Source organism: Hyaena hyaena, unplaced genomic scaffold (genome assembly GCF_003009895.1).
Source record: "Hyaena hyaena isolate Hyena2069 unplaced genomic scaffold, ASM300989v1 scaffold_22, whole genome shotgun sequence".
In the NCBI taxonomy this organism is placed as follows: domain Eukaryota; kingdom Metazoa; phylum Chordata; class Mammalia; order Carnivora; family Hyaenidae; genus Hyaena; species Hyaena hyaena.
Window position 1 is genome coordinate 5,724,497 of NW_024080654.1, and position 27,189 is coordinate 5,751,685.

General features: G+C 55.6%; 1 protein-coding gene across 1 annotated transcript; it reads left to right on the forward strand.

The window, feature by feature from the left end:
* Positions 1-24,947: 24,947 nt before the first annotated feature.
* Positions 24,948-26,176, forward strand: SOX1 (SRY-box transcription factor 1). Its single transcript, XM_039226653.1, has one exon. The coding sequence runs from the start codon at positions 24,948-24,950 to the stop codon at positions 26,115-26,117; it is 1,170 nt and encodes a 389-aa protein (XP_039082584.1). The 3' UTR covers positions 26,118-26,176.
* Positions 26,177-27,189: the final 1,013 nt, after the last annotated feature.

The window sequence follows — 27,189 nt, forward strand, 5'->3', positions numbered from 1 at the left end:
CTGCCCCTCACTCACGCTGTGCCGTCCCTTTGTGTCTGCTGGTCGCTGGCCGTGTGCTGGACACAGCGCTCTGAGGAAGCCACTGCAGGCTTCCTTTGGGGAGAGTGATGTTACCTTCCTTTGGGAGATTTTTTATTTGCTCCGGGAGGTCACAGGCAGAGGTAGCGGCCTGGGACCACCTTAAACCAAGGTCAAGCCCTGAGGTTTCCTGGCCACCCGGTTGGCAGAACTACAGAGCTCTGCAAAGCTGCTTGAGGCGTCCTCCGTCCCCGGGGCGGGTCCTGCAGAGATGCCGTCTGGGCTGGGGAGGGTGGGGCACTTTAGCAATGTCTCCAATCTTGTGGGCCCCAGACTCCAACCTCTCCCCTTGGGTCTGTAGGGCCACCAAAGGCAAGCTTCAGCCCCTCTCTCTGTCCAGTCAATGCCTACAAGATCCAAAGAGGCCGTCCGTGCCAGAGTCTGTGTCTGGGCTCCAGTCCCTTCCCAGATGCTGTCCAGTCATCTCTCAGTCTCTTGTTAATTCTCTGACACGTAAAAAAAAACCTGATCATGTTGGTTTTACATTTTGCTCAGCCTTTTGGGTTATCCTCTGTGGGACAGAGTAAATTAAGTAGTTAGTATATATTATTATACTCGCCTTTATGAGTTGCTAATTATATTTGCATGTAATTATGTGTATTATAAATATGTATTATTGTATTTGCTTTCATAATTTGCAAAGTATGTTTGAACACACACACAGTTATCGTGGTAGGAAGCTATCTAGTCTGCCATTACCGGAAGTGGGAGTTCCCTCAATAAGAAACCCAGGTGTAGATAAAGCTGCGCTTATAAATATTTCCATTAAAAAATTCCTCTTGAAGCCCTTTAAAAATTTTCCAAGTGAAGACCTTCACGTGTGTTAATTCATCCAGCGTCGCTACGGCTACCTCGGACATGAGACTGTCATTATCTACAGTTTTAAATGAAGAAATTGTGGTCCAGGGACATAGAATAACTTGACTGAGAACGCACAATGAGTCAGGGGCAGAGCTACAGTTTAAACCTGCACCTGCCCAACTTCCTAGCCTATTCTCTTTATCTCTGCATTAAAGACAGGATAGAAAACTGATATTTTAATCCGTTTTGCGCAAGCAGAAAAGAGTTCTTAAGGAGATGAGTGGCATCCATGAACAGCCAAGAAATCAATGGCTAAAATATGCTTTCACTGCATATTTTATACAAATTACTTCAACCATAAAATTTGACAGCTTGTAAATAATGGCTTAAGAAACCCAGAGAAAAGAGGCAAAATTAATTTAGAGGCTGATTGTCCCCAGTCTTTCGCTGTAACCCCCTGTTCTCTGCTTCCCAGCCCATAACGGCATTTTGTGCATGTTCTCTTGATTCCATTTTCCTTTGCTCGCTCTCTGTGTCTAAATGATGGAAGAGTCACCACACAAATGCGCATTTATTTTAGGAAGTATATAGGATGGAAAGCAAGTTTAAACTTTTTAAATCCTTGAAACGAGTTTATATGCTAGCAAGCACAAAGCAGCACGGGATGGCGACGAGGAACCAGGGAGTGAATAATCACAGAAGGACGAGCTAAACCAAGATTTACAGTCGTCTAACCCCAAAGAACTCGTGAAGTCTCTTTTAGGAACATTATATCGCACCTTTCATCATTCGCTTAAAATATAAAACAATCGATTGCTTTTTGCTTTTGCAAAAACACAAATTTTAGTAAAGTATCAAAAACGATCATTAAAAATCCTCATTGAGGGGCACCTGGGTGGCTCAGTTGGTTAAGTGTCTGACTTCAGCTCAGGTCATGATCTCATGGTTCATGGGTTCGAGCCCTGCATCGGGCTCTGTGCTGACAGCTCAGAGCCTGGAGCTGCTTTGGATTCTGTGTCTCCCTCTCTCTCTCTGTGCCTCCCCTGCTCGCTCTCTGTTTCTGTCTCTGAAAATAAAGACATTAAAAAAATTTTTTTTAAATCTTCATTGATTACATGAGACTGCTACAAACAAATGTACAACACTGTTTTTCTCTAAAAGCCTCCCAGTGCACACCAATCTAACAGGCAAATCTGAAACGCCGGGTACTTCCTGGGGTTCTTTTAACATGCAGCTCCTGATTCAGTGGGTCTGGGGTGGACTCCCAGGTGCTGCTCATTCTGCTAGGTGCGGGGTATTTCATTTTTAGGGTTCATGGTTCAGCAGTGTAGTCCTTGAATATAGGAGATATATACATATAGGAGATGTAAGAAAAATGTAAGAAATATCCGGTAATTGTACCAATAAAAAACGTTCAGTAATACTGTAATTATTTTTAATGTTTATTTTTGAGAGAGAGAGAAAATGAGTGGGGGAGGGGCAGGGAGGGAAGGGGGACAGAGGATCCAAAGCAGACTCTATGCCGACAGCACAGAGCCTGATGCGGGGCTCAAACTTATGAACCGTGAGATCATGACCTGAGCCGAAGTTAGATGCTTAACCGGCTGAGCCACCCAGGTGCCCCAGATTTTTAAATCTAAGTAAATTTGTCTACAAAATCAGATAAGACTTAGTTAGCATCGCTATTTAATACTACTTTCTAGCACTACAAGTAGCTATCAAACAGGCATGTAAAACACCTTTTTTTCAGATATTTTTTATTGATATTCAGAACTTCGCTTTTTGAGAGGACATCCCATGGAGCCTCAAAACAAAGACCTCAGCAAATGTATCTGTTATCAGAAGAGACAGACAGACACACAGACAGAATGTTGTACCTTCAAGCCTACGAGGAGAGTAAAACAAAAATGTGTTTTTATGTCAAGTAACAAGAAAAAAATGGGGGAAAATGTTAACTTGGTGTCTTCATAGGTATTTGTCCTGATGAGTGAAGTATTTCTTTTTTCTAAATACTAAGTTCAATGTGATACAGCATGCTTTCCTTATTGCAGAGTGTAATTCACTTAAAATAATAGAGGACGCATAACCCCAAACAGAAACTACTACTATTTCAAAGGAAAAAAAAAAAAAACATGGCCAATATCCAATGAGAGAGAAGGAAAGAGAGAGACAGACAGAAGGAATAGAGACAGAGAGAGAAGGAGGAGGGAGGGGCAGAAAGAAAGACTAAATAACGAATCATATGGTGGATGCCTGACTATTCCTTTTTTTATGCCCCAAAGAAATGCATCTTTATTTTATCATTATACACAGATACCCAGAGCCAAGGAACTATTCAGTTCTAAAGTCTCTCCACGAACCTCTCAGGAGGAAAAATGATTCTAAATGCCCTTGGGCAGCAATATGAAAAATAGTAATCAATTTATATTGCAAACAAATCTGAGTTTCTGAAAATGGGCCAGGCTCCTCAGTCACCATTCTGTGGCTTATCTGCCATGGAAGAAGGACTCTTGAGGAAAGCAAGAAACAGGCAGAGAAGCCAGCTGACCATACAAGGGAGGTAGACAATTTGTTGTATTTTAAAAGAACACAATAATTCCTCAACACAGCCTAGTTTCTCGCTGGAAGGTAATGGGCATTTCATCTTCAAGAGCTTTCATAAGAGTGAGCTAAAAACTCTGTTGGTAAAATATGCGGAAAATTCACGGACTCCCAATGCTTTGGTTCACTTTGCGATCAAACGTTATCATCCTCAACATTGTGTTTTGTTTCCTTTTTTTCATTTTTTTCCTTTATCTGTAATAAGCATGAACTTGGTGGAATTAGTGGCACCAGGGGTATATGGATTCAGTCTCCACACGGATGTGTTACCTGCGCTCTACTTCTAAAGTTGCGGACTTACTCTTTGAAACACTTCATTATGTTTTAAGCAAATTGCGGGAGAAACTAAAACAATCTTATTTTGCATGTTTGTTGCTTTTCATTTCTACCTGTTGATGCCAGTTTCCAGCTGGTATCAGGTCTTTTCATCAAGCGCGCCTTTTAGCGTTGTTCACAGTGTGGGTGTATCAGCTATGGGTCCTGTCCACTTTCACTGATATGAAAATGCCCTTTGACAGCCTTCTCTTATAGGATATGTTTGCTTCCTAGGAAACTGCTGCGGGTCGATCGTTTGGGGGAGGGGCTCTTTCATGACTTAAAGACATCCTTCTTCTGCTTTGTGGCCTCTATTGTATTTCATGGGGAATCAGCTTATATCCCTGTATATGCGTCTCTTCTCTCCAGCCAATTTCAAGATTTTCCCTTTATCTTTGTTTTTGGCAGCTTAACTACAATGTGCTTAGTACGATTGTTTTTATATTTATGTTGCTTGGAGTTATGAGCTTCTTGGATCTGTAAATCATGTTTTTTACCAGATTAAGCAGGTATTTGTCCATTATTCCCTCAAAAAACTGTTCATACCACAATATCACTGGCTTCTCCTTCTGGCCTCCAATTACATGTACGTTAGACTCTTTGATAATGTCCACAGGTGCCTGAGACCCTGTTTGGTTTTCTTCCATTTTTTTTTTTTCTCTCCGTTCTTCAGATTGAACAATATATGTTAATGTCTTCAAGTTAATTACTCTTCCTTCTGGCATCTCCTACCTGCTGTCACACCTACCCCGTGGATTTTCATTGTAGTCACTCTACTTGTAAGATCCGTAACATCGATTTGTTCCCTGTTTATAACTCCCAATTCTTTGCTGAGTTTCCCAATCTGTTTGCTTTATTAAGAAAAGGTTTTCCTTCAAGTCTGTGAACATATGAAAGCTCCTTTAAACTCTCTGCTGAGCCCACACTCTGGGCTGCCTCAGGGTTGGCTTCTATTGACCGCTTTTTCTCTTGACTAAGGACCTCGTTTTCCTGTGAACCAGCATGCCTACTGACTTTTGCAAACTGTTTTCACTTGCTTTTCTCCAGCCGCATTCAGCTGTTCGTTTGGAGGTGTGGGCTGAGGAGCGTTCCCTCAACCCAGGCTGTGGGTTGGCCAGAGCAGAGTTGGTGAAGTAGAACGGAGCCAGGCACTTGAGACTGTTTTCAAGGGTGTGATCATAGCCACCGACTGGAATATAAACTGGATCAGAGGGGATGACCCCAATGTTGAACGGTTGTTGGAGTTAAGAACTAGAGGTTTGCACACAGGCCCCGTCAGTCCACATGAGAAGACCACCCGTGGGCAGGTATTTACGGGAAAACGGTCACAGGTACAGACCAGGGATCTATATATAGATTGTAGATAATATGTCACAGAGACTGAATTCTGCTACCTTCCTGTCTTTAGTATTGACTGTTACGACAGCAGGCAAATCAGTGACTGAATGATCACCATAAACATGGTTTCGTGCTTCGTTGGTGCAGATCTGTAGCCGTCCGGTGCTGCCCAAGCCCCTCTCATGTGGCCAGACTTACCTTCGGCACCTAGTCAGCTCCCTTGTGGGTCTTTATAGGGCTTGGCAGTAGGTGTTGCTGGGGCCGGAGGAGAGCAAACCTTACACAGGCCTGTGTCCCCAACTCCTGAGGAGTCTTTCAGGTCCCTCCTCGGGACGCCACAGGTGGCAGTGGTGGCCATGAGCTCTCCCCCAGCAGGGCTGGAGCTCAGGCAGTGTCTGCACGGTTCATCTTCCGGTTTCCTGCTTTACTCTCAATCCCTTTCCAGCTTCCATCCAATAAGGCCCGGCTAGTCAGGCCTCGTGCGAGGACGGCCTGGCCTTCGGCGACACACACGAATGTCCGGGGCCCCCTTGTTGCGTGACTCTCTCTGCTCAGATGTTTCACTCCACAGATTCCAGCCGCTCCAGGTTCCCAGGGCTCTGAGTTCTGCTCTCTCAACTCACAGGGACCACCGCAATCTCTTCGAGATCAGCCCTCTGACCACATCCAGCACACTGTCTGCAGGCAGAGAGCAAGGCCATGAGTGTCCATCTGTTAAAGAGCATGCCCTGGTCCCTGCTGCTGGGAGACCATTGTCGCATGTGTTTTGTGATGGTTTGTGGTTATTTGTGGCTGCAAGGAATCGAGTAACAGCTCCGCCTTCATGGGCAGCGGCCCGTTATCATTTATGTTTACCTGTCCAATAAATACTTATTGAGCATCTACAACGTGCTAGACTCAAAAATACAGCGTTGGGGGCACCTGGGGGGCTCAGTCGATTAAGCTTCCCACTCTTGATCTCAGCTCAGGTCATGATCCAGAGTTTGTGAGATGGAGCCCTGCATCGGGCTCTGTGCTGACAGTATGGAGCCTGCTTGAGATTCTCTCTCCCTCCCTCTGCCCCTCTCCCGTGCTCTCACATGCAGGCTCGTGGGCTCGCTCGCTCTCTCTCCCTCTCTCTCTCTTCCTCTCTGTCTCTCTCTCAAAAAGAAAAAAAAAGGAAATACAGGGTTGAACAGATGACGTGACCTTGGCCTCATGAAGTTACAGTCTATGGGGGAAAATGTATCTTAAATAATTAACCACAGAAATAAATCTGTAGTTAAAATTGTGATAGATGTTACGTGTTTAAAGCGTGACAGCGCGCCCTTATTTAGACGGGGGAAGCCTCCTCAAGCAAGTGACTCGAGTGACGAGTAGGTGGGGCAAGAGTTTGAGGGACAAAGTGTCAGAGACGCGAGAGCTTATGGGAACCAAGAACAGGTTATGAGAGGAGACCCAAGCGCTGGACGCTGGCTCCTGGGGACGCAGTCCAAGGTGACCTGGGAAGGGCCAGTGTGGCAGCAAACAATGTGAGCTCTGTCTTCAGAGGAGGGAGAACCACTGAGGTGTCTGAGCAAGGTCGGGTTCAGCAGCCTGCCCCGCGGGTGGGTGACCACACTCGATCTGGCGGGACGCTGTTGTCGCTGAGTCCTGTGAGTCAGCACCGGCGATATGCCTCTCGGAGAGCACGAAGCCACACGCAGACGTTTGCCATAGGGAGTCGGCGTGCTGTAGGTCGGCACCCGCTGGGTCCGTTAAGTTTCAGCATTTCTTCTTTGCCTTTCAAATGTTCAGGTGATGAGATCCGACCCAAAAAGTCCTTTTGATTTGATGCATTAGTTCTTTGGGCTCTAAAGAGGGCAGCTGCCTATCAGGAGGACCCGCTGGGGGACAGAGTGGAGCTGTGACCAGCAGGCTGGTCCTCTAGAGGGTGACGCTCAGAGATCCTAGGGGTGAAGAAGAGTCACAGAGAGAGGCCGGCCCACAGGGAAATCATTCTGCTACAATTACCAGAAAGACTTCCACAATCTTCTCAGCATCCCTTACAAAAAGAGCCAACTAATAAATATCTACTGCTATCAAAGTTATCCTTATGTGCTGCTCTTCAATTGAACCTTGAACAGTTCTCTATCATTAAAGAGAAAACTTCAAACACAGCATCTGCAAATTCACAGATCAAGTCAGCCCTTCACAGGGTCACCAAATTGCTCAATATTTCTATCCACTCGAATTAGGCAGTTTTTGCCCGATAAGGACAAATATTGGTCAGTCTGACCAATTTTGGACTCAATTGTCTGGTGACGTAAATATTTTCTTAGTGGCAAAGAGAAATTAATATTCATATGCATGTGATATTTTTTCAAACTCTTGCAAAAGGAGCTTCGTTCCTGAGAATTCTAAAGATACTCTGATATAGTAACAGCCTGCATCTTTTCCGTGTAAGATACTAGCCAAAAAGATGCGTGAGTGTGTGTGTGCGCGCGCGTGTGTGTCTGTAGGCAGCTATATGCCCATAATCGTGCGCATATATAACCTAGCTTCGCAGTGTCACCTCACATATATTTTACTCAGCTAAATTACTGAAAATAAAATGTATAGTGTGATATATTGCAAACATATATTGTGTACAGTTTGTATATAAAAAAGAAAGAATGATTAAAAGTCGATGACAGACTGTTTATAAATCTTGATTGCTTCATAATTTTAACTTTGAGCAACATTTTTATCATAATTATAGGCTTTCTTAAAGCATTTATGCAGATTGTTGTTACTCAAAAGGGGGTTTATTCCATTTTGGTGTAAACTACACTTTTTTTTCTTTATGAAATCACTCTCTGAGTTCCTAACACTCAGTACTCGGCCAGAGCTGCAAAATTCAAACAGCAGGCAGTGCGTCTGTGGAGAGGGCGGTCACGGAGCCCCCGCCGTCTGCCCCGCGCTGCCCCGCTGGCTGGGGCGGAGGCGGAAACTCCCCGCGATAATCAGCATTGATTTTCACACGCTTCTGAATTTCTCTTCAAACACAGATGCCCCTGTGAGACTAGCACACTTTTGTACCCACTTCCCAGATCAAGAAGTCAAACCCTAGAGGTTTAAATCATGAAAAACATTCCATTATTCAAGTCCGGGATCCTAAAGCATTAGCTTTAGCAAGGAGATACAGACACGATGGAATCCCGCTGCCTCACTCGGAAGCGTGGAAAATTGAGGTCCCAGACAGGCAAATCAACTGTGCCCCTCACAGATGCTCGCCTGCGCGGAGCTCCCACATGACAAGGTAACCTTATTTTAGGCTGAATCGTCCAGGGGCTTCGGCTGCATGTCGATTCGAAGCCGGAGAGAAGTCCTATCCCCTTTTTCCCCCCAAGGAAGCCTCACCTTCACCACGTGATCACAGACCTAAAAGGGAGGGAAGAAAAGAAATACGTCACCAGAAACAGAACTACAAGAAAGCAAGAAAAGCCAGAAGGAGCACACGCTGGACGAAAGAGAGGGGCATCAGAGGCCGACTGAGGGGGCTGGTCCAGAAGACACCCCACATCTCCCTCAACCCCCGCCTGCAGACCTGCTGACCAGCCGAGGACCTCGTGCCCAGCCAGGACAAAACCAGGTTCCGCGCCCGGGCCCCACGGCCCACGCGGTGCCTGGCACGCGGCAGGAGATCAGTAAATCTTTGTGAGATGGCTGAATGAAGTTCTGGGGGGAAACCCCCCCCCCCGCAACAAAGAAGGACTGAGGTCCAAAGGCTATAATTTATGAAATAAGGCCGCCCTGAGTAATTCAACTGAATTTTCGGTCAAGTCATAAATAAGCCTTTATCAGTGGAGGTAACACGAAATTTAAGATTTGGTAACTGTTCCCCCCCCACAAAAAAAAAGCCAATTTGATTACAAGACAGCATGTGACAAATTGTCGTTACAGACTGCAGGTGTCAAAAACGTTCCGAGAAAGGAGAATTCATCCCAGGTTTTCAGTTGAAGACGCTGAAATGTCAAGGTAGACAGAGTCCCAGACTCCTGAAAACACATGCCCCTGGCCAGGCAGGTGGCTATCTCCCTGGAGAAGGAGGTGTGGCTTGGCCCCACATCACTCCATCCCCCGGCAGCTCCCCCTCGCCCGGAAAACCCACGTGTCTGCCAGGAAGACCACAGGAGAGGGCTTGGGATGAAGGACACGCCGGGTCTCAGGTGACTTACGGGGACCACATCACTTAGCTACACGGTAACCCTACAGGCTGGGGTGACTGTCTCGCTCTGCAGGTGAGGGTGCAGAATGGGAGAAGGCGAGTCACTCGCTCAAGGTCGCACAGCACGGGGCAGCAGAACAAGGCCGGGCTGCGGTACAGGCGGCCCTGCCCACGCATGACCGCCTCCCTGGCGAACAAACACCCCCGCACCACCAGGAGCGCGCACCGCCTTCCTGGGCACCTGCCGCGCTGAGCGCCGTCCACAGGCGAGAAAGCCTTGTCTAGACTATCGGTGGGCACGTCACCCATGAAGCAAGATAGGCCATAAATATTAGCAACTTTACAAAGTGATTTTAGCTTTTCAAAGATCGTTTGTTTCCATTAGAATGAATCAATGACCGAGAAGACCCTTTATTCATACATGTATTCATATAGAGACGCATCTCCGTGGAGAGGAAGCTCTTGATTCATTTACGCGTGTGAGCACACCACACTCCTCCTCCTTTTGAGGACAATTATTCAAGTTCTTCTCCGCGGACAATGTTTAACCCTTTGGGGACGTCCTCCAATAACTATAGGTGCACCTCTACCTTAGAAGACTGGACTAAAAAGAACCGCTGGCCCTTCTCAGCTCCGATTCGGGGCCATTTGGATGCCCCAGTTCTCTTCCTGTTCAAGAGCTTGTGGACTCAGCTCTCCCGGCACCCACTTTGCTACGAGTGTCGGGACAGAATGGGACAGAGGAAGCTCATGGCCAGTTAAACGTGAATAAGGAAATATGGGAAATCAGCAAAATTCATTATTCTACCGCTCATGACTTGATTCGGTTTAAATCCTTGGATAAATGGCATAGAAACATATCACCGTAAGAGACATTATGATCATTAACGAAGAGTGAGTAGATAGAACTTCAGTAATTGAGGGGGGTGGATTCTAACAGTGTGGAAAGCCCACTAACTGTGACTGCAGATGCGGCCTCACCTCCCCAAAGCCTGGCCTTCCTTCAGTAATAACCCTCTGCGCGACTCCCCTCCCCGCTTCAAGCCCCTCCTCAGGGCTCTTCCCGTGCCCTTTCTGGGGTGGGCCTGAGCTGCAGCACACCGAACACTGGGACCGGGCTGTCCCTCCACCACACGGGGCTGTGACATTCAGCACGCGTAATGTGCCCTCCCCCAAGACACGGACCTTTTACACCTTAATAGGGCTGTTCAATGAGGACCTGCCTTTTGCCGGGTCCTACCTCCTAACTCCGAGTCAGATACCACACATGCGGAGGCAGGGCTGCCTGCCGGAGGTGACGTCGGCCCCATTCTGACATCCCCCAGCACCCCTGTGCACTTCAGAAGGCCAGCGGGGATTCCGTGGGACAACCGTGAGACGCCGGTCGTGGCCCGCCATGTATAAACGGGATCACAGATACACCAGAGTCCACAGCCGTGCGCACGTGGGCTGTAGTGAGCATGTTTACATTATAATTCTTCCTTAAAATTGGAAAACCATTTATTATAATTACAAGACGTTGTGGTTTCTTGGAGGATTATTTAAGTTTATTTGTATATAGAGAGAGAACACACACACACGCACAAGCTGGAGGGGCAGAGAGAATCCCAAGCAGGTTCTGCACTGACACACAGCTAACCCACGAATCGTGAGGTCAAGACCTGAGCCAACATCAAGAGTCAGACATTTAACCAGCTGAGCCACCCAGGTGCCCCTCTTGGAAGATACTTAAGTAATTTCTTAGAAATACTGGCGTCAGCCAGGGACTCTCCGCTCTGGATTATAATCAGAATCACTCTGGGCCTTTGTTGAAAATGCTGGTAAATTTTTCAGGAGATTGAGTCAGTTGATCTGGGCTAGGACACTGGAATGTTCTAGAAGGCTGCAGGTGATTTGAATGTGAAGTATTCGAGCTTACAGCTGTGTTCCCAGTAGTCTGGAAACTTTCACATGTGAAAATAGTGGGCTGTAGTCAGAAAGGCAAATCTTCACATCTTCATTTTTATACAGTTAATTAATCCTAGAGGCTTGTGAAGATTCCTTGAAAAAGTTAACACATCTGGTTTTCCACTCCAATATAATCAGAGTAAATGGACACCAGAGAAGCTTCCGTTCTCTTAAAACTTACAGTAGGATATTTGTTCTTACATTTCAAAGAGTTGGGGGAGCATTAAATTATGTCTTGATTCCATTCCATCAACCAGACGATGAGAAACAAGGAGGGGCCTTGGTTCGAGCAGGTACTAACTGTGTGTGTGCGTGGAAAATGCTGGCCATATGGGAAAGCAAATGAAAATTCGTGGCTTTGATCTCTATTCTAGACAGTAGCCTAAAGCCTCTTCTCATTTTTAAGCGCCTACCCTGAGGGGATCTGCAAACCAGGGTGAAGTAGCCTTCTCGCTCCAAGGGAAAGCCCTGGGAATGTTTCTAACCTTGGTACGGACACATCCGCCTTTTACCACATCTTGTAGTGTAATCAGAATTTTCCATTTGGACCTTCCAGCTTCAAGATTAAGTTCTAAAACGGAAGCGTTCGGGGGGGAGGGGGTTGTGGGAAGGGAAGGAGAAACGCGGAGGCAGCACTAAATCAGAGGCCATCCTGTTTTAAAATCCTGACAATGACTCTGTTGTCACACAGGTGTGACTTTAGGAAGTAGGACGTGGTCTTGTAAACATCTGCTTTGCGTGTTCAAGTTAGGCGTCACCGGGAGGTGACAGTTTGGGAAGACATTTGGGGAAATGTGGGGACACACGTCTGCGCGCTGGTGAACGTGAAGCTCGTACCGCGGAACCGTGAGCCTCCGCAGGACCCCGCGCCCCGCAACCGCGCCCAGTATCCCTAGTGCGCGGGGACCAGACCTACAAAGGGTCCCCCGGAGCTGCGGGAAAGGAAAGCGAGGCGCCTCTCGTCGAGGCCTCCGGGGAGGAGAGCGTGCTTGGGGGAGGAGGGGAGTCCCAGGCCCGCCCCGGGGCGCCCGAACAAAGAAGACGTTCTTCTGCGCCTCCGCCCTCCCCGCGCAGCAGCCAGGGCGCCGAGCGCCCCCCAGTCCCTCGGCACCAACCGGGAGGAAAAGCCGGCCCGACCCCCACCCCCACCTCGGGCCAACGGGCAGGGGGAGCGCCCGGTGCGCCCCGCGCTCTGCTTGTGGCTCTGGGCCTCGCTGCGGCCCGGCGCGGCCGCCGACCTCCGGCTGCCCGGGGTCGTGCCCGCAGCCCAGGCCGCGGGAGAGGCTCGGCGGGCCCGGGGCGCGCGGGCCCAAGGGCGGCGCGGGGCTGCGCTCAAGGTCGCCGGGCCCGCGCGGGCGTCTGCAGAGCTGCGGCGGGCGGGCCGGGCGGGCTGGGGGGCGGGGGAGGTCGGGGCGGGGGCGGGCCCTGGCCGGAGCCCCCCCACCCCCAGGCCGCGCCCGCGCCCCGGGCCCGCGGCCCCGCGCGGCGTGCGCCTGGCCGCCGGCCGCGACTTTTTCCCGGAGCAGCGCGCTCCGCTCGGTGCAGCCGCGTACGCAGGGCCTCCTCGGAGCCAGGCCGACTCGGAGGTTAAAGCTCCACTTCACAGCCCCCATTGATATGAGATACGGGTTTGACATCTGTTTGCCAGAGTGTTTTGCACTTAGCCTAACACCCACTATTAAGTGACAGAATCGTGGCAGCCTGTCAAAGCCGGCTGACTGGCAGCTGCGTCGCTTTCAAACCCATTCAAATATTTGCAGGTTTGGAAGCTTTATGCAGTGTTGTACCCAATCTTTCAGTGATTTAACATGTAAAATATAAGTCAAAGTTTTAAATCTGGATTCCAAAATGTTTCCATTTTCCATACAAAAGGAAAGCGCTTTCAGGGTGTCTGCTGGAATCGGTCCAACCGCAGCGCGCCTTCTCGCTTCGCGCCACGAGATTCCTGCGTAAACCCGCTTTCAAAAAAACCGTCAAGGGCCACACTCTCCTCCTGTTGTCACCAACATCTCAGGTGACAAAACTAAACTGCCTTAAAATCCAAGGGAACGCAGCTCCTCAAACGTAGATTTCACAAAGATAATAATAATACTAAGTCCCAAGGCGAGGGACCTCCCTGCTGTATTTTGCCTTTGACAGAGCGGCTGCCTTCCGGGGACAGCGGATGCGAGGAGGGCCCAGCCGCGGGCGGCCCCCCCACTTCCAGAACACTCTCCCTGCACTTCTGGGGAGCATAGTCCGGGTCAGAAATAATTTGCAACTGACATGGTGTTTCCCCAGATTAAAGTCCACTGAGTAAAAGTCATGTGGGGTTTTTTGTCTCCACAACTGAAGCAGACAGACAAGGGCCTCCTGAAAATTGCAGCTGCAGGCGGTGAAAACGACAGTATCACGCACGTGTCCAAGATGCGCGGATGCCGCACAGCCCGGGCCCCGAGGGCCCAGCGGCCGCCCAGCGCGCTGCACCGCTACTTCTTTACTTAAAAAAAAAAAAAAAAAAAAAAAAGGTAAATAGCTTTCCTTCTGGTGGGAGGGGCTCACATGTCCTTGGGGCAGAATGTGGGGTCGTCAGCTGCAGAAAGAGGCTCTTAACACGTTTCCAGAGAGCTTCAGAGGGTGCTGGATCTCAGTCCCAAGTGCTGACATCTTTACACAGTCGAAGAGGAAGAGAAGAAGAGAGGAGAGGCGGAAAGGGAGGCTGTAGGAGACCCACAGCCGGAGGACAGAGAAGGGAGGCCCAGGGCGGGCGTGGCTGCGGTGGGGACAGACACGTGGCCCCGGGCGCCTCCTCTGCCGCGGGCTTGGGCCTCCCCAGGGTGGGCCGGGGACTGTGCCCGCAGAGGGCCCCCCACCAGCCGGAGCCGAAATGCCAGGCCGCCCGGCCGCGGCCACTTTTTACCCGGAGAGTTTTGTGTCCACGACACTCGCGAGCCGGGACGCGACCGCGGGCTGCGGGGGGGGCTGACGCCCCCCGCGCGGAGGCAGGAGAGCAGCTGGGGGCGAAACCGGGAGCGTGCGCGACGACGGGGGGACACGATTTCATGGCGAGGCGGCGGCGCGCGGAGGCGAGGGCCCGGGTCACTGCGGCTTTGCGGAGCCCGAATCCGAGCCCAGGCGCGGGCCGGTGGGGGGGGGGGGGCGCCAGGGAAGGGGCCCAGGGCGAGGGGCGCGCGGGCGGCCGGGCGGGGGTGGGGGGCGGGGGCGCGGCGCGGGGGCGCGGGGGGCGCGGCTCCACCTCCCGCTCGGAACAGCGTCGCAGCTGCTCGCGAACCAACTGCTCAATTCTATTCACTGTCGAGCAGGAACAAAAAAGTGGCTATTTATTAGAATACTTGTTTGGTATTGTTCGGCGCCACACAAAAGGCGCTTCATTATGTGCAGGGAACCCCCTTTTTCCAGAGAGAAACAATAACTTGAAATTGTCTTTAAAGTCTTCCCTATCAATAATAAATTCCATTTTCTTGTCTCTCTCGCCCGCAGCGCGTGTGTCAGGGAGGGTGTGCGCCAGGCGGGCGAGCGGCGGGCGCGTGTGCAGCGAGTGTGCGAGCGGGGCGCGTGTGTGCGCGTGAGTGTGCGTGCGCGTGGCGCCGCCGGGAGCCGGCCGGCGGGGCCCGGGGCGGAGGCGCCCGGCGCGGAGCGGGCGGCAGGCGCCGAGGAGGACCGACCGTAAGTGCCTGCACTTAGGCGGGGCCGCGGGCCGCGCGGGGCCGGGCAGGGGCGCGAAGGGCGCGGGGAGGGCGCGGGGTCTCCGCGGCGGCTTCCGAAGAGGCGGCGCTGTGTCCCCGCGGCTTCTGCCCCGGGTGGAGAACAGGTGCGTGGCCGTGGTGACCGCGCGGGCCATCCTCGGGCCGGGGGCCATTTGTCATTTTCCAGCCTGTGCGGTCCCTCCTCCCCCTCCTCGGCTTTTGGGATTGGCCGCCGCCCACTGGACCGACACTGGTTTCTCTCCGGGCCGGCCTGTTCGGGAGGGCGGAGGACGCGCCGGGCCGCGACCTGCGGGGCGCCGGGCGGCCGCCCCCGTCTCCGGGCCCCGCGCCCTCGCCCTGGGCGGCGCTGTCTCCCGCGCGCACCCGGCGGCGGAGGGAACGGAATCCGCCGCCGGAGATCACGTTTTGAAAATGAACATGTAGAGCGTGTGCCATGTAATGAGAGGTGTTTTGGGCAAAGAATCAATTTAACTTTGACTGACCGACGGTCTTGGCTGTTCACACACACACACACACACACACACACACACACACACACACACCAATGAGCAGAGAGCCCTTGACAAGCCGCAGATGCCTCTGGACCCACCGGGCGCTTGGGCTGGAAACCCCGCGAGCGTGGCGGTCGTCTGGGTCCCGCCCTCCAGGGGAAGGCGCCCCAAAGTGGGGTCCGGGGCGCCCCGATGCCCCGACTGCTGAGCGCGTCCCCCCTCCTCCTGCGAAATCGCGCCCGCTCGGCCTCTTTGGTCCCGCACCGCGCGTCTCAGTCCCGGAGCGCACAGCCCGGAGCCTCCCCGCGCGGGCCGCCCGGGGAGAGGGAGGGTAGCCAAGTGTCAGAGGTGAAATGGATTCTCGGCTGCGGCCGGTGCTTGAGTGGACGGACCGGGCGGGGCCGGCCTGGCAGCCATCGACCCGGGACCGAACGGGGCTGGCCGCCTAGGCCTGCGAGAAACAGGTGTTTGAACACGATAGCAGCCGCCAGTCAATTAACCCATTAACACCCCGCTTTACTGCATTGATTTCCGAGAGCGCGGAGGGGCCGGCGACCTGGAAGCCCCTTGGTGAAGGGCGGGGGCGCGGGGTGGACGCCGCCTCAGCAGCTGCCCGGGCTGCTGGGTTGGAGTTTGCCCTTCCGCTGGAGTTGGGGAGGGAGGGGCCCTGCTCTGTTCTACCCCAGAACCAGGATCTTGTTAACCCAGGCCCGGTGCCCTGCAGGGCCTAAGGGGCCCGGCAGAAGTGTCCCGCCCAGGCCAGTGTCATGCACGTGCCCAGGTGTGGCTGAGCACCAAAGGTTAAGGCCAGGGTCCACGTGGAAAGGAATTCCGCCCCCACCCCACCTCCTCTGTGCGCTCCCAGGTCTCCCTGGAGCAGCATCTGTCCCGGAAGGTGCTCGTCCCAGCACCAGCAAACACAGAACGCCGGAAAACGACACAAAACGTTCAGGTGGCCTCGAGTTCTGGCCCTCTTCATTGCTGGCGAGGATGGAGCAGAAAGCCGAACCCAGCGTGGGAGTCGGTGGCTGCGGGGCAAAGGGGGGTGGAAGGAAGTGGCCTGGCGCCAAGGACCCTGGGGGGAAGCGTGGGCAGCGACCGGGCCGAACTCCTCCCCATGCCCGGTGCTCCAGCTGCAGGCGACCTGCTTGGTGGCAGAGGACGCCTCTACCTGGTAAGGCGGCCGGTAACTGCCTCTCCGGGCGCGGCTGCGGCTGCGAGCTCTGCGGGCTGAACACCATTACAGCCCAAATACATAGGAAGCATAGGCTCCCTGCTCTGCCACCTGAATACCCCTCACCCCCAGCCCTGGGTGTGAGCCCTGGCAAAGACCGGGCGGGGGAGTGGGGACATGAGGCACCAGCAGCCGGTGGAGAACCTCCTTTAGCCAGTTTTGCAGGAAACTGTGTTCACCCACGTTTCCTCACTGCCCCCGAGATTGAAGGTTCAGAGGCTGAGGAAAGCAGGGCCTTTCTCTCCCTGATCTGCCAAACCTTCTGTCTCATTGTCATGGTGCTTCCTCCTGTGGGGAAGGGGCATCCTGGGAAGCTTTGGGGTGGGCTGGGGGTCCTGCCCCGCCCCTCCTGTCCGAAGTCTGCGGCCCCAGGTAAAGAGGGAGGAACACTACCAGTGTGCCCCCCGGGAAGGCCCACCTGCCCAGCTGGGCCCTAGGCCTGCAGGAAATCAGACTTGGCCGCAGGGGACAGCTGGCTCTGCCCCCCTCCCCCCAGGTGAGATAACGTCACCGTGGGCCCGTGGGCTCTCCCCGGAGGAGAGCGCAGGGCAGGGACGCGGCTGTGAAGCCAGCCCCACTGCTCCAGGACCTCAGAGGACCCACCTTTGTGACTGCAGTTTTCTGGAGTAAGCAACACACGCAACTGCAAGGCTTGAAATTGTGTCAAAGTGATGTTTTAATCTCATTGAAAAATGTATTAAAGGACAAGATGTAATTTATGTGAGACGCGTCGATGAAAGGAGAGATTGGAGTGGATGGCCCTTTCGCTCCCGTGAACCCCCGTGTCATGTTGGTATTGAAGCCGGTGCGGCTAATCTAATTTGCAATAACAGGGACAGCCTGTAAGAAAAAGCATCTCTGATTTCACTTTATTTCTCTTCATATAGAAATTCCTTATGACTTGTCTCCTCTTGTGAGTGATGCCTTTTCTATGTGGGGCTAATGAGAGAATGGGAGACAGGGCCGCGTCCCGCTCGCTGCGCCTCTCCCTGCAAACGCCCCTGGTAACCGGGCTCACCTGGACTGTCTGGACTCGGCCGGGGCGCCGCGTGGCCTCGGAAGACCCGCTCTGAGCTCTTCAGAAACGCGGGTCCCCGCAGCCCTGAGGGCGCGGTTGGCCTGCAGAGGCGGCTGTGCCTCCCACGGATTTGCGGGCTCCGCCACAAGCCCTGTGTTCTCAGAACTTCAAGTTCTGCAGATCGTAACTGGGATGGTGAGGAGGCTCCCGGCATCCCGGGAAGTGTGCTCTTTGATGAGTCCTTGCACTTGCTTAGAGGAGCCAGACACACCTCCTGTCACACCGGGGGCTTTGTGTTCTTGTGACGCAAGGCACACGAGCATTCTTCATCAATAAAAAAAAAACTACACGTGTTAGAAAATTACAACTTTTGTACAATGTAAAAAGGTGTATTCAAACTGTTAATTATGGGGGTTTGTGTAAATGAAACTTTACCAGTGACCCATTCAATTTGGTGGTAATTACTGACAAAATAAGACAAGGGTGAATCACAACGCAGTATATTTGTCTTGAAGGAGACCGTTGCGCACAGGTAGTTAAGCCAAGGAGGAAGACAAAATTTTCGGGCGGCCGTGGGGGGAGGTTGCAGATGTATAAAAAGTATATAAAAATCACACTATGAAATCATTCGGATTGAAACAGCGGAGAACCGGCTCGGGCAGCCTCCCGCGAAGCCCCTGCGAATTTGGGGGGCGCCGGCATTTTCTCCTTAAAACCCAAGGCTCTGGCTCCGGCAGGTCAGCTCTGGGCTCCGCCGACTCGAGCAGCGACTCTTGCGGGTCCTAGAAACGCGGGAGGGGGCGAGGCTCTTCCCAGCCGGGCGGAGGGGAGGGCCGCACCCCTGCCCATTGCACTCCCGCAGGCGCGGCTGCGGGGCCTTTTCCTTCCCGGCTTCCTCGAAGAACTTGCGGTGACGGGGAGGCAGGGAAGCGGGTCCGGCGCTTTCCTCCCAAGGTCCGCCTGCGGCCCCAGCGTCAGGCGGCGTCCAGGCCGAGGACAACCGGCCAGGCCACCCGGCACTGGCCCGGGGCCCCACTCGAGTCGCTTTCCCGCCAAGTTGTTCATCGGTGTGGACGCGAGAACGCCACCCTGCCGCGCCCTTGGGCACCGGGCGTCGCCTCGTACCGTGGCCAGGGACGCTGGGACCTCCCGGCCGGCGGCCTGGGCCCGGCGAGGGGGGCGGGGAGCCCTGGCGGAGCTCGGGTCTCTAAAGGCCGCCCCCAGAACTGCGCCCCAAAGCCGCGCTCGGCCCAGCTCCCCGCCTGCACCGGGTTGGGCCGAGTGGGCAGCCTCGAGGAGACCCCAGCGCCCCGCCGCGACTCTGGGGGGAACGTTTCCCAGCGAAGGGCCGGGCGGGCCGAGCGCAGGAGGAGCCGGCGCGGGCGGCGAGGCCCCGGGCGGCCTGGCACCCCGCGGCCGCCCTCCCTCCCTCCCCAGGCCCGCAGCGCCGCGGGGCCCAGGGCGCCAGGCTCCCCTCGGGTCCCAGCGCTTCCCGCCCCGTGTCTTCTGTCTTTCATTCATAAACCTGGTGGCTACAGACGCAGCTTGAATATTGACGCCTCTCCCCCAACTGCTCTGCCGTTAACCCAATTACAGAATTCATCAAGAACTGTGTTGAATTATCTCTTTCCATACAGTATCAGCATTAGCCTAATTAAAAGCTATAATGTCTGATATAATGATTAAATCGTTAGCTCTGCTGTAGGGAAGCAATATTTTGTTTTCCCTTCAATTAGAAGCTGATTGAGGTTTTCAGAGCAGGTCAGCTGTGAAATTTGAATTATATGTGTGAGTACTGCTCACAGGGTGAGCCCCTACTCGAAAGCTCCCAGAGATTCTCCAAATGCTTTCACCCGGAGAGCTCGGAGGCACAAAACACCACGCGCGCGCGCGCGCACACACGGCTGTTTGCTCTTCAGGGGGGTTTGTGGATCCCCACGCTGACGGCTGGGGAGGGCGGCCCGTCCCCTTCCCGCAGGCGCGGGGCACAGGCCTCCGAGCCCGGACGCTCTCGGCGGAAGAGGAGGCCGTGCACCTGCGAGCTCAGAGCGGCTCCAAAGGCCTGCTCCGTGGCCATCCCCAAAAGGCAGGTGCCGCTGGAAGTTCGCCGCTGGCAAGCGGTCCCTTTCTTCCTTCCTCTTTACCCCTTTCCGTGACTATTTTTTCCCCTTTAAAAGAAAAAAATATCGACAAAGAAACTTTTGTGCTACTTTGGCTCCGTTGGCTTTGTTTGGGAACAACGGGCCAAGTTAGCAGGGTCAGGCGCAGAGGGGGGACCCGGCGCGCCCGGGGACCCGCGCCAGACAAGCGTCCCCTACGACCCCCGGGGCGTCCCCCGCGCACCCTGCCTGGAAACGCCCCGAAGGCGCACGCCAAACGCCGAACCCCGCGCCCGGCGCGAGGCCGCAGGAGCTGGAAGGGGCGCGAGGCCTGAGGCCCGGGGCTCCGCGAGGCGGCGAGGGCGGCAGCGGCCAGCAGACGGCGATCGCGGCCCGCGCTCCCGCGGCTCCCGGCAGGGGGGCTCCGCGGCCTCGGCCTCCGCGCTCCGCGCGCTGCCCCCGCCAGCGGCACCCGCCTCCCCTCCGCCTGCGCCTCCTGTCGGCAGGGACGACCTCGGAGGCCGAGCCGCCTCCCCGTCTTCCTCGTTCTCTCTCCCGCGCGCTCCGCCGCCGCCGCCGCCTCGCCGGCTCGTCTCAGATCACTTTTTTCTCTCCCCAAGTCCTGCCATGAGTGGGCGGCTGCCTCTCCCAGAATGTTCCTCCCCGGACTCTCTCGGGCCTTAGTTCTTCGGGGCGACTCCAGAGCCTGGAAGGCCGCGCCCACGCGGGGCGGCGGTTGTGCCCCGGCCTGGGAAGCGTCAGGAGCTGAACTGTGCGAGCGCCCGGCCGGCGGTCTGCGCGCATCCCCGGGGCGCGCGGGGGGCCGGGCCGGGCGACCGCGCGGAGGCCGCGTGTGTCTCCCTGCTTCCTGCGGTGACCTTCCACTGACCCCCGTCCCCACCTGCAGGCTCGGAACGGTCCGTCTCTCTGCTGGCTTGGAGGTGTAGACTGGGGCGGGCACAGAAAGTCACCTCCAGGTGCCCAAAAGGTAGCTTTCATTTAAAGATTGCCGGGGGCGACGTGCCGGGGGTTCTGTCCACACGGATCCCCTCTGCTTCCCAGATTTCTCCTGAGCACCACCACAAGGCTGGCAGGAAAGTCAAGGGCAAAAGTTTTAGTTACCCCACATAAGCAGTTTACACTAGTGGTGTTAGAAGTCCAGAACTCAGTTTATTTCAAAGTCAGGGGCTCTTGTACAATTGCCTAAATATGTCCCATACATAGATGTGCCTGTGCTCGGTAGGTCTACCCACCTACGTGTTCACGTGCAGCTCTCCTCTGTGAACACACGGATATTTATGTATGCATATATTCTCTGTGGGCACGTGTGTATACGCATGTGTATGTACTCTGTATGCATATACATGTATGTATACGTATGCACACATGTGCATATATGTGTATATAATTTCCTCTAACGAGGCTTGGATCTGAATTTTCTTTGAGGATCATGCCCACAAGTTAAATAAAAGAACAGAAAGTGTCTTCACCTACCCATATTTCAAAGTTGATCTTCCCTTTGGCATTCTGAGCAAAGAGACACAGTGAAGTTTCTGAGAAGCCAAAAAAAAAAAAAAAAAAAAAAGCCAATCTGGTCGATCATCAGTGAACTAATCCTTCCCTCAGGGTCCGGGACCTCACGTTACTTGGAAGTAGTGTCGTCTGTCTTCAAATCCTCCAGCGTCCAACCTTGGAGACGCCCGCAGTTTGAAGGAGGCCCTGCCAACGTGGTGGAGGTGAAGAGGAGCGAAACCAAACTGGGGAGAGGAGGTGTTTTTCCAACCGGTTTTTGGACTGTTTCCTCTCCTTTTAAAGAGTCCCTGGGGAGAGGGGTGAGAAGCAGCAAGCAATTGAGGCTCTCAGAAGCCATCACCAGCGGGAGCTGATATGACGCTTGCAAGTATCTAGGCCAGGATGGAAGGCGCGGAGAGGTCCGGCGCTCACTGCCCTGCCACTGCCTAATTGGCACAGGCGCCTGGTGCCAATCATCTATCGCTTGGCAACAAGTTACACCTGCGGCTCCAGTTTAATGCGTGTGCATGTGAGCGCCCGGAGTGTGCACCCGCTCGGGCCAGGAGAGCAGCTCGTCACTCAAAAGGGCTTATGGCGAGCGCCCTGAAGGCCCTGCACTGGCATGATCTCACACAAGGCTAAGCCATTTACCTCCTATTTAGATGCTCTGGAAAACAAGGGTAACATCATATTTGGAAACAATTTTCAGGACGGTGGTAGAAAGAAACTAGACCATTCAAAGTCGGCTATCCAAGTTCCCAAAAGCATAAAGCATTCCTGCAATGCTAACTGGAGTGCAGGGTGTTTATAAAATAAATTGCCCCATTGATATGGAAAATAACGTGCCAAGCCTGAGTCACACAAAGCATTTTCAGGGGGTCCTAGGCTATTTAGTTTAAAATCTAAATTGAAAAGCAGAGGAAAAGAAATCTTTCAATTGCTAAGTGGATAATATAGTTTATAATTTGTAAACCATTTCCTTTATTTCAGTCTTGCTGACTTTCCATAACACACTGGATCTCACTGCACACCCATCGCCTCCTAAATTATCAAAGGAAAAATGGGTCTGTGGCATTCTTAAACAGTATTCTCGCTCTTTTTTTGTTCACTCACAATGTAACTGATATTTGGAGGTAGTGCATGAAACAAATCAAAAGATTTAACAAACTCGATTGATGGAATGAGAAGGTAGCTAAAAACCAACTTTATAACCTAGATATTTAGTGGAAAATTAAACACGAAATGACGTTTCCTCTCTAATATAATTATGTATTATTTGATGAGTTCACTATTAACTGCTGAATGGCCTGAGCGGAAGCAGCTCAAAATGCGGAGACCAATCTGGGGTAGCGTGCATGCTGCCGCAGCCTGGAAATAACAATAAAAAGTCTACAGTAATAATCACGGAACTGGGATCACAGAGGGCAGGACGCCTGCGCCTCTGGCAAGCAACGGGGTCAGGATATTCACCACCGCAGAGGGGCTTTTTCTGTGGTTTTTTTTTATAAGTAGAGGGGGAGGGGGAGGCGTCACGTGCTCACTGCCCAATGTTAAGGATACTTAAACATCCTTGTTAGTACGCTTAGGGTCATCCTCGCCGTTACATGGTCATTTCGATTACAGTATGGCCAGTAGGGCCAGTCACGCCGCTGTGGTTGGGCTCGGGGTCGCCCACGCCCCCTAAGCACCGCCCTCTCCAGGGCGCGCGCGCGCGCACACACACACACGCGCACACACACACGCACGCACGCACGCCCGCGTGGAGAACGCACGAGAGGCCCTTGGGCTCCAAGGCTCTGGGCCGCCAGCGTCTCGCTCGCACTGACGTGGTAGCGTGAGCGCCACGGGGGGGGCGCTGGACTGGGCTTGGAAGCCCGGTGCGTCCCCAGAGGGGGCACGCTTTGAGGGTGAGGGACGATGGCCGAAGCCGGGCCCCACTCCCGGGAGCCAGGCCTTCCGTTCGCATCGCGTACGACGACGGCATCTGTCGCTCGGTCGCGAGGCCCCGCTGGCCCCGCTGGGTGTCCGGCGGGCCCGCTCCGTTCGCGCACTTTTCACGGATCTTGGGGCGACAGCCGCGGGGAGAAAAGCGAGGGCTCCATCATCCTCGCCTTCGACAAACTTTTTCAACTGCTGCGGAGTTACTACCAGACCCCAGACGCACCGCGTCGTCGCCGGGCTCCCTGGCAGTTTCTTTTGAGGAGGAAGGAGCCAAATTGAGCAGACACCCCCAGGCTCATTAAAACCCTCAAAAAACAAACAAACAAAAAAGTTCAGGGCTGATGCTCAAAGCAGCTAAGGAGCCAAGTCTGACAAAACGCTCCCTCCGCCCCTTAGGGGACTCCCTGGGGCCTGGGCCGGGAAGGCCTCGCGACTAGAGGGCGAGGGGGGACCTACGCCCACGCGGCCGCGGAGCAGGGAGCCTCGGGAGGGTCTCGCAGGAGAACTCGGGGGGCTTCCGAGCTGGGATCGTAGACGCCCCCAACGACCCCCGGGCCCCGCGGGCGCGCCCCTCCGCCTCAGGCCTCGGCCCCAAGTGTCCCCTTCCCGGCAAGCGCGGACTCGGCCGGCGGGGCCGCGGCGCAGCCGGGTCTCCACTGCGCTCCCCTACACCCGGCTCGGGGCTCTAACCCCCCCGCCCCCGCCCCCAACGAGTCTTTCTTCGTCTTGGCTTTTAAACCCACCCTTCATCGTTCGGAGCGCGCGGGAGGGAGAGGTGAGGAGGGCGAGCTCGGGGTTCGCCGCCGCCGCGCGCGCTCAGGAAGCAGCGTGGCGGTGCCCCCTCCCCGGCCTCGCCCCCCTCCTTCCTGCCCCTGCTCCCCCTCCTTCCTCCCCTCCTCCCGCCCAGCCGCCCGCGCCCCGAGCCTCTACTCCCTCCCCACGTCACTCGCCAGCGCGCCATGCAAATCACCGCCGCCGCCGGCTCCCATTGGCCGCGGCGCGCTCATTTAATGGCAGCCCGGGCCCCGCGTATGGCTGCTGGGCCCCGCGCGCCGCCGGCCCCGCGTGCGCCTCCGCTCCGAGCGCACGGCCTCGGGCAGGCAGCGGGCAGCCAGCCCCGGGCTCGGCGGCCCCGCTCCCCGGCCCTCTCCGCGCGCCCGCGCGGCCCCCGGCCGCCCCCCCCCGCCCCCCCCCCCGGCACCTGGAACCGGCACATGCCCCGCGCACGCGGCGCGCCGCGCTGCTAGAAGTTGTAGCCCCGGAGCTGGAGGCCGCCGAGCACCGAGTGCGGGGAGAAGGCGGCGGCGGAGAGCCCCGGGCCAGGCCGCGCGCACGGCTCTCGTCCCGAAAAGTGGAGCTGCAGCTTGGCGACGCCGGCACCTGTTCGCGCCGCTCCGCCGAGGCGGCCGGGCGGCGGCGGCGAAGACGGCGACCCCGGCCCGCGCCCTCTTCGGCGAGCGGCTTGAGCGCCAGGAGAAACTTTGCACCCGTGAGCCGGACCCGCGCCGAGTGCCTGTGTTGTGCTTCCCGTTCCGCTGTCGCCGCGCCCACCTCCCCCCGCTCCGCTCTCCGGTAGGACTTCTCCCCCTCCCCGCGTCCCGCTCCGCTCGGCCGAGCCCCTCTCCGTCCTCCGCGCCCCGGCCGTCTATGCTCCCGGGCCTCCGCGCGCGGTGCCGGTGAACCCGCGGGCCGCCCCGATGTACAGCATGATGATGGAGACCGACCTGCACTCGCCCGGCGGCGCCCCGGCCCCCACGAACCTGTCGGGCCCGGCCGGGGCGGGCGGCGGCGGCGGCGGGGGCGGCGGCGGCGGGGGCGGCGGCGGGGTCGCCAAGGCCAACCAGGACCGGGTCAAGCGGCCCATGAACGCCTTCATGGTGTGGTCCCGCGGGCAGCGGCGCAAGATGGCCCAGGAGAACCCCAAGATGCACAACTCGGAGATCAGCAAGCGCCTGGGCGCCGAGTGGAAGGTCATGTCCGAGGCCGAGAAGCGGCCGTTCATCGACGAGGCCAAGCGGCTGCGCGCGCTGCACATGAAGGAGCACCCGGATTACAAGTACCGGCCGCGCCGCAAGACCAAGACGCTGCTCAAGAAGGACAAGTACTCGCTGGCCGGCGGGCTGCTGGCGGCGGGCGCGGGCGGCGGCGGCGCGGCGGTGGCCATGGGCGTGGGCGTGGGCGTGGGCGCGGCGGCCGTGGGCCAGCGCCTGGAGAGCCCGGGCGGCGCGGCGGGCGGCGGCTACGCGCACGTCAACGGCTGGGCCAACGGCGCCTACCCCGGCTCGGTGGCGGCGGCGGCGGCGGCCGCGGCCATGATGCAGGAGGCGCAGCTGGCCTACGGGCAGCACCCGGGCGCGGGCGGCGCGCACCCGCACGCCCACCCGGCGCACCCGCACCCGCACCACCCGCACGCGCACCCGCACAACCCGCAGCCCATGCACCGCTACGACATGGGCGCGCTGCAGTACAGCCCCCTCTCCAACTCGCAGGGCTACATGAGCGCCTCGCCCTCGGGCTACGGCGGCCTCCCCTACGGCGCCGCGGCCGCCGCCGCCGCCGCCGCGGGCGGCGCGCACCAGAACTCGGCCGTGGCGGCGGCGGCGGCGGCGGCGGCCGCGTCGTCGGGCGCCCTGGGCGCGCTGGGCTCGCTCGTCAAGTCCGAGCCGAGCGGCAGCCCGCCCGCCCCCGCGCACTCGCGCGCGCCGTGCCCCGGGGACCTGCGCGAGATGATCAGCATGTACTTGCCCGCCGGCGAGAGCGCGGACCCGGCGGCGGCCGCGGCGCAGAGCCGGCTGCACTCGCTGCCGCAGCACTACCAGGGCGCGGGCGCGGGCGTCAACGGCACGGTGCCCCTGACGCACATCTAGGGACGCGGGGACGCCGCGGGCCGGCCTTGCTCTTGTCCGGACGTTTCCACGGCCTCGTAAAGAGGCGAACGCGGGCGGCGGACGCGGGCGCCCCGCGCCCCCACCTCCCCTTTCCGGGAGCTCCGGGGCCCGCCGCGCGCAGACACAGCCGTGCGGCCCGGGCCGACTTCGGTGTTTTCTGGAGACTTATTGTACAGTATTTATCACTCCTGGAGGAGGCAGAAAGCGTTTTCTTTGCGCGAGGGGACAAAGACCGAACCAAGCGAGAGGCGACTCCAACTTTTCTATCCCGGCCGCGCGCCCGCTCGCGTCCTGCGTCGCCGCCTGGCGCCGCTCGGGCGCCCGGGACCCGGGCGCGGTGCCGGGAGCGGGCCCCGTTCCTCACCGACGCGGGGAGGCAGATCCAGACGCTTACTACTGCTCTGTAGCTGTGACCGCTTATTTTCTTTTTTTTGGGTTGGTTTGTTAATTTATACCGAGATCTCCCCAGTGCTTTCGGATGGCCGCGTTATATCCTGGGTTTTGTAAAACTTTCTGTATCTGAGCATTTCCATTTCTTTGTTTTGGTTTTTTTTTTTTGTATTATTTCTTGTAAATGCATTGTGAAATTTTTATTTTAGGCGTTGCGGTGTGGGGAGGGGGTTTCAGATTATGTACATAATTTCCTAAAAAGCCTTTCTTCTAAAAACGAAAAAAGACCTCTCCTTAAAAAAAAAAAATGCATCGAGTTTTGAGTCAATAAATTTAAGAGAGAAAAAAAAGCGCCCAGTTTTCCCCTGTAATTGGAAAGTGCTAATTTTATATGCATGTTTTGTGAGCTTAAAATACAATTAGTAAATCCGAGGGAGAAAGAGGCCTCATCAGCATAAACTAAAAGTGAGGGACTCCCCGGGGGGAGGGTGATCTTCACGGAGCTCCCTTCGGTGGGAGAGAAGAAACTTAAAATCGATAGATTATTTTGTAGCGTTTACGGTGTTAATGTGGATCAAGAAATAATGAGCAGGCATTTAAAAAAAAAAACAAAAAAAAAAACCCCTCGTTTTCTAGCCTGGCGCTCCGGTGTGTGGTTTCT